Genomic DNA, 7,300 nt, shown 5'->3' with positions numbered 1-7,300 from the left:
TAACCATTTGCTAATGATGGATTAATTAGCCTTAATAGATTCGTCTCGCGAATTAGACTCCATCTGTGCAATTAGTTTTGTAATTAGCTCATGTTTAGTCCTCCTAATTAGCATCCGAACATCCGATGTGACCCTGCTAAAGTTTAGCACCTCGTATCCAAGCAGCCCCTTAGTTTAGCAAATAGTCCATGTTTAACCCTGACTAGTCCATGACAAATTTCAGGACTAAAAATTAGTCCTGCGATCCAAACAGGGCCTAAATATTCATGATGGGTGGAGACAAAATAAGAGAAGCTCTCATCCATCCAAAGCAATTGTGAACTGTCTTTAACTCATAAATTCTTATCTTTAAAAGTTATGGTCAATGACAAATGGTACATATCGGAAAGGATGCTGGCAGCCCGCAACCAATATGGCCAAACTACCTTCAAAACAAAGTTCAGGGTGCAGGCCTGGAATAAAAGGTAGAGGGGGTTCATTGGAGAAAACATGATAATGCAGGCCTTTTTAGTTTTTAGTTTTTACTAAATGTAGACTTTGGAACTGTATTGGTTAAGGCCAAGCTAGATTTGTCCGGACAATATGTCAACAGAAAATGAAAACCACTCCAAACTTAGGGAGCATGAAACCCTATGACAAAAATACACAATATGCAGGTTCAAATTAGGAGGCACAGAGATCTTAGGACTAAACTCCTCTGCCACCCTCATTCAAAGCACAAGTTATGTTCACTAGTTCCAGGAGAAGTTCATATTTCTAATAACATAAACAAACTGTTCCTAGCTCTATGCCCCGAATTAACTTACCAGAGGAGGAGTTCCTTGCGCAATACGTTGCACTGCTACACACCATTGGCTATTCCACATGTATGGTCCAGCTACAGCTTGAAGGGCTATAGCACTGCTGCTTTCCATTGTGTTTAATGAAGTGGAAACTGGTTTTGTAGGTGCCTCATTTTTCTGTATGGGTGGAGCTAGGCCAAACAATACAATGTAGAACCAAAGGTTTCGGAATAATTTCAATAATGATGGCTCGACAGTTGACACTGGATCAAAATCAGAGCATATTTCAGCAACTGCGGGAAGTAACGGACCCATCAAATCAGCACCACTCCTGCATTAATGAAAATTAAAATCGAAGAAAACTATGCTTCAGCTGGCTTTATTATGACCAATAGACAAGCATATAACATAATAAAATCGTGTAAAACAAATGAACAAATGAACCGAAATAATACAACATACAGAATCATGTGATAACAGATAGCACCACAAGTTAGTTGCTTGCTTTGTATATGAGACATTACTCTTCACTTGGAAACCAACAAGACAGCCTTTTCTATCTTTTGGTTGCTAAAGGGTAAGGTGGATGTCCCTACAGCTCGTCTTGGAATAGAATCGAGACAGCATGTAAAATACTTACCTAAGAACAGTCAAACTAGCATTTATTTACTACATTGAGGTTTTGCTGCCCTCAATATATGAATTCTAGCAAAAAAAACATCATAATACCTTGGCGTGCTAGAAAACAGAACATATCCTTTGAAAAGTATTCATATAAAAGCAGAGATGAACAAAGATCGATGTGCACGTGCATGAGTGCTCATTCATATAGAGATTACATAGATAACAGTCTAATTAATATATAGCCTGCAAGGGTGGCCCCAAGGAGAGGGAGCAGCACCATCGGCAGCAACAGATGAGGGCAGTGATTAGTTGTGTGCATGCTTATCTATTTAAGCTAGTATTAGAAAATTGCATTAGCTGGCATATCTCAGGATTTGGTATGAGTTGCATGCAGCTTTCATCAATTGGTTAGATGCACAACATATGGAATAGGAGCCATATGCAGTTTAAAGGTTGTGTCTTTGTATTCATTAAGCAAGAGATGATCAGATCATTAGAATTTGTAGTTTCCCTCCAATTCACCTCAGAGCCTAGGTTAGATGTCATCTGAAAAGATCCCCCACCAGCCTGTCAAGGGAGAAAGGCCAACCTCACCCTTACACCCACACGCAACCATGCCCATAACAAATTTGAGGATCATTTTAGTCCAGAGGTAGCACTTAAAGATGAATTTTCCCTATTCTGACAGGACTTCTAGCAGTAATAAGAATTAAGATAAACCACCATCTGTAAATTGTTGGTTTCCATACAACACTCCAGCACGCAATCAGATTGCAGACATAGCAAGAGTATGTTTGCATCCAACAAGATAGTATATATGCCATTTTTATGACTCGGTGAAATTGAGCTTCCTAGAGAATATATATGATTGATAGAAATTAACAGCAAAGCACCTTACCTCCCACTTTTAGATTCAGCAACTAGCCCCACATCTGAGCATAGAGACAGTAACCTATGACGATAATCAGACCTGAGTTTTGTGCTTGTGAGGTTGGAGGCAACAAGCAGAAAGCCTGCAGGAAGAGTCTAAAATATTGTTTGATGTAGTTAGCATGGAGCATGGAAAGGAAGTCAAAATCACACTTCGTAAAATAAACATATAGAATCAATTTCTTGCAGGACTCATCACATACCTCTGTACGCTCAGTTGTTGCTTCTGATGGCACTGTGTTGTTTTCTGAAACCCCTAGAGCTTTAACTTTGTCAAGATAGCTTCTTGTCATCAAGACAATACTCTCACGATATGACTTTTCAAAACCCAAGCATGCAACACGAGATATTGCATCTAATAACTGCAATATTTTAACCAAGTGAGTTCCAAAAGAGTCTTTTTGTTTAAAATGAAAAGTTGCAAGAAACACAAACAAAAAATGAAGGCAGAAATATGTAAATGAGTAAGAGACAAAGTTCCATACTCGTAAACGCAATGAACTTGGAGATGAAGCATCACCCTCTTCTAGATGTTCAATGAAAAGGGGCAAAATCATGTCTACAACTTCCCATTTTTTCAAGAAAACACATAACTCAGCCAGAAGGCGTATGACATTAAGTCGAATAACTGGAACTGCCTCTTTTCCTTTACCATCCTGGAACAGATTCACAGTCAAGTAAACAATCAGGAATGGAATATTATTCAATGCTACTGCAATGCATGTGTGTTGTCATTTCAAGTAGTCATGTGAAGTCATATAAAATCTGCCAGCAGCAAGTAAGGTTAATTCTTCGACAGAACAAATGTTCAGCCCCAAACATAGATGTGAAGTTCACTCTCAGAATGGTCTCACCCTGACCATACGTTTAACAACCACAATTGCAGTGCTTGCAATCCGCAATCATGCTACAGCAGTTCAAACTGTAAAAATCAAAATACAGACCAACTAAAAGGATAGCTGCTGACTCTGCTTGCAGATTTTAAATTTTGAGAAACTGGAAATGAAGCCCGCAAATGCATCAGGTCGCAGCACTGATAACAACAGATGTTACAGATATCATTCTAAAGCAGCATGGTAGCTTCGAATAGTTATTGAGTGCTGCTTTTTTTAGCAAATTTACAGAATTATACATGAACTTGATCTATCTATATATTCACACAAACTTTGCACTACTAAAACAACCCTGCTTAAAAACGGGATGATCTATACATATAATCAGTTAATCGCTAAAGGCTCATGATATAACCAAGTGCTGTTGTAAACACCAACTAGCCAGATTGCCCTATCAAAATATCCAAATAGATCTATGACGCACTATATCATGCCCGACTATAACTGAGATTCCGCTGAGAAAACTATTTCACAAAACCCACAGGAGCAACATCTAGTTATGTCGATTTGTGGATATTGTCATAATATATAGTACAAAAAAAGATCCTGAGTCGCAGCAACTCTCCTAGATCACGGAACTTTTATGTGCTAATTAAGAGAAGGCAAAGGGGAATACCTCCTCCTCATAGTCATTCCGCTCGCGAACATATGCAGCTAGACGCATAATGAATGTGTCAACAAGGGCCCTATCCTTAGTCCAGCCAAACTCTATAATCTCACAGCTCAACTTCACCACTGCCTCAAATAAAGCCCCAGGGCTACTGCCTGTCATGTCAGCCTGCATCAAAATAACAAATTTCACATTAGATCACGCACCATGAGCACAAATGTTCCTTAGTCCAAGCAAGACACGTGAAAAAGAAACATGCCTGCGAACACGTGCTCACAACAAGCGGTTTTAAGGGAATCAGCAGCACCGGCAGGAGCTGGCCCCCGCGTGAGACAGTTATCTGGCCGATCCCATTGAGCAGGGTGCAAAATAGCTCCTCGCAGATCTTCAGTTTCCGCCAGGATGACAGAATGCATGACTTGGTGGCCTCGATGAACCAAGCTAGAGTCTGCTGGAGCATATCCTTGGAAGACTTGCTATTAGTATCAATGGTGGAAACGCTTCGCACCAGCACCACTACTGCAGCTTGGCAGCACATCAATTTGGTGTTTATCCTTGCCCTCAGCTGGGCACCCTGCTCCCTCCAGTCCCGCTTTCTAATCTGCAAACCATCACCACAATAATGAGCAAAGCGCAACAAGCATAGCCACACAGAGGCACAAACTAAGGGGAGAACCTCACCTTGAGGAAATCCGTGAGTGATCGGACCTGCCGTGCAGCAGCATTCCTGACCTTCCCGACCTGCTCGGTCTCCAGCCCACCCTCGGCCCCAAGCATATGCACGATCAGCCTGAATGCGACCTCCTTCCGCTCCAGCTCCTCGACCTCCTCCTCCTCGAACCTCCGCACCACGTCCCTGACCCCTCCGTTCTCCTCGCCCACCGCGTCCTCCCCTTTCCCCTTCGCCCTGGCCGGCGCCTCGTCAGAGCCGGGGAACTCGAGGAGCAGCCGGGCAGCGACGGGCGCGGCATCCGCGGGGAGGAGCGGCAAGGGCGCCGCGGCCGCCGCGGCAGAGAGGAACGCGCGGGCGAGCGGCGCGGCGGCCGGGTCGGCGACGTCGAGCGCGGCGAGGAGCGCGGCGGACAGCGCGGACGAGAGGGCGGGGGAGGCCGGGGCCGCGGCGAGGAGCGGGAGGAGCCTGGAGAGGAACGGCGCCGGGGCGAAGGACTGGGGCCAGAAGGCCGGCGAGAGGAAGGCGTGGGACGCGAGGAAGGACAGGAGCGGGACCGGGGGCGCCGCATCGCCGGTGGCGCCCGCCGGCAGGAGGCGCGCGAGCGCGAGGAGCGAGTGGAGGTGCGCCCTCGACGCGCGCTGCGGGGCTGCCGCGGCCGCCGGCGCTGCGGCGCAGCGCGAGGAGAGCCACGCGAGCTTGTCGGCGAGGAGGAGATCCGGGTGCGCGGCCACCAGGTCGCAGAGCTCGTTGAGCGCCTCCATTCCTGGGGGCGGGAGGGGTCACCGCGGCGGCAATGCGGTGTCAGATCATGGGGGGTAGATCGGGGGACGGCGACGCGGGCGGGGCGGAGATGCGCTCCTCCCTCCCCTTGGTTTTTCCCTTCCACTGACGCGAGAGCGATTGGTGGAGCCGAGGACCGGGGGGGAAGCCGGGAAGGGACAGGCAGGGTGGGTGGACGGCTCGTGTTAGGCCCCGTTTGGTAGGGCTTCTCAAAGTGCTTCTCCACCGGCTTTTGATGAAGCCCTACCAAAGGGCTAATTTCAAAACGGCTTCACCACCAAAGCCGGGGAGAAGCCGCAAAACGGCTTACACTAGAGAGGAGAAGCCGAAAAAAGTGGCTTCACCGGCTTCTTCTCTCTCTCCAAGCATTAAGTGATCATAAAATTACATATATTGCCATTGAGAAGCCGTTTTACCAAACGTTTTGCAAAACGGCTTCAGCTTCACTAAAAAAGCCACTCCACCGAAGAAGCCGAAGCCGAAGCCGTTTAATGAGAAGCCGAAGCTCTACCAAACGGGGCCTTAATTTTCTCGGTTGACTCGGCCGCCGAATGTTTGGGGCCGGGTGGGCGGCACAGCCAGACAGGCAAGGGAAACGAGGAAGAAAAGCAGGCGACGTCGATGCGATTCCCAGGGCGCGGTGCGGTCGGGATCGGGGAGGTCGACGACGCGAGACGGGGAAAGGGCGAAGTGGGAGTTGCGGGAGGCTATCGCGATTTCGACGCGGCCGGTGGCGTCTCGTGTGATGCATTGATGCCGCTGCTGTGCCCACGAGAAGTGGTCCGGACGTGTACACGAAGCTGGATTATTTACTGCGAATCTTTAGCTTCTATGCTCTCGTTTACGTTGCATTCGCTTGTCTCCTACCCTTGGAGTTGGAGATCGCGGTAGTTCTGGAACTGCACTGTCCATCTGTATTCTGTAAGGTCATTCCAACACCCTGACAAGAGTTGTAGAATATGCGTGGAGACTGGAGAGAAGAGACAAGAACCAGGCAGGTTTAAAATTGATTTTGAACAAATCCATGATGATTCAATTTTTCAGACAGAATTTGCGCAAATCTGACAAGTTTCAGAACCCAACAACTCTTCCCGTCAGAAAAGGGAACCCTCCAACCCCTCATATCGCATCATTTCAATTGCATTTATAACCATTGATTCATCAACCTCATAAACACGACAAAGGATGCAGTTGCAATAAGTTTGCATCACATTTTCCTGCTGGTAGTCATCATTCACTCATGAAATGAATATAATGAGTATAGCGTTTAGAGAGAAAGCTTTCAATACTACAGTGTTTTCAGTTCCAATGACAGATTACGATTTAAGGCATCTTGGCCGGTGACAGCGTGAATCCTATAGCTACAGTGCAAAATTGGCGGTTTTACTCGCTCAGGGATGCACTCTATCATGTACCAAAAAATAAAGAAAAATGATAAGTTGACCACCTAAACAGCTCCGTCAGAAGAATAACAAAGTGGCGTACATCGCCAACCGCAGGAACGGGACAACCGAAAAGGATACCGCATGGATATTCACGATCAGCATGAGGAGGAAAAGCTTCGAAGATCTAGCGCCGTTTTCTACCGATAGAGTCCACCGCTTCCATCCCTGTGCACTCTTCAGAAAATATGAACATGGCCCCACACGACTGCAAAGGTATTTAGGGGGTGTTTGGTTCCTTTGCTTATTTTTAAGCAAGTGTCACATCAATATTTAGATACTAATTAGGAATATTAAACGTAGGCTATTTACAGAACCCATTACATAAGTGGAGGCTAAACAGCGAGACAAACCTATTAAGCCTAATTAATCCATCATTAGCAAATGTTTACTGTACCTGCCCACTGTCAAGAGTAGTGAAATAGTCTACTAATAGATTTGCCGAGCGACGATCTGTGATTCACTATCATTGTTCGTTCCAAGGCCGTTAATAAGAGAAATCGGATCATAGTATATGGTTTCCGACTCCTAAAACAGTCGATAGCTCATTGAGTATCCCGAACAAT

At 46.1% G+C, this 7,300-nt stretch overlaps 1 protein-coding gene across 2 annotated transcripts in view; it reads right to left on the bottom strand.

Moving 5' to 3' along the window:
• The window catches only part of LOC101759858 (phosphatidylinositol 4-kinase alpha 1), a 17,039-nt gene extending 11,629 nt beyond the window's left edge, over nt 1–5,410 (bottom strand). Inside the window, exons 1-7 of one of the 2 annotated variants that reach the window (XM_022823371.1) lie at nt 4,521–5,410; nt 4,099–4,440; nt 3,846–4,007; nt 2,822–2,992; nt 2,540–2,698; nt 2,305–2,432; nt 807–1,113 (exon numbers count right to left, since the gene is read on the bottom strand). In XM_022823371.1, coding sequence (XP_022679106.1) covers nt 807–1,113; nt 2,305–2,432; nt 2,540–2,698; nt 2,822–2,992; nt 3,846–4,007; nt 4,099–4,440; nt 4,521–5,273 — 2,022 coding nt within the window. In that variant the 5' untranslated portion in view covers nt 5,274–5,410. The remainder of the gene's footprint in view (nt 1–806; nt 1,114–2,304; nt 2,433–2,539; nt 2,699–2,821; nt 2,993–3,845; nt 4,008–4,098; nt 4,441–4,520) is intronic. The other variant, XM_012842710.2, reaches the window with a different exon arrangement.
• Nucleotides 5,411–7,300: the final 1,890 nt, after the last annotated feature.

This window comes from Setaria italica, chromosome IX (assembly GCF_000263155.2).
Source record: "Setaria italica strain Yugu1 chromosome IX, Setaria_italica_v2.0, whole genome shotgun sequence".
Classification (NCBI taxonomy): domain Eukaryota; kingdom Viridiplantae; phylum Streptophyta; class Magnoliopsida; order Poales; family Poaceae; genus Setaria; species Setaria italica.
The sequence above is the reverse complement of the archived record's forward strand: the minus strand, read 5'-3'. Positions and strand labels throughout refer to the sequence as shown.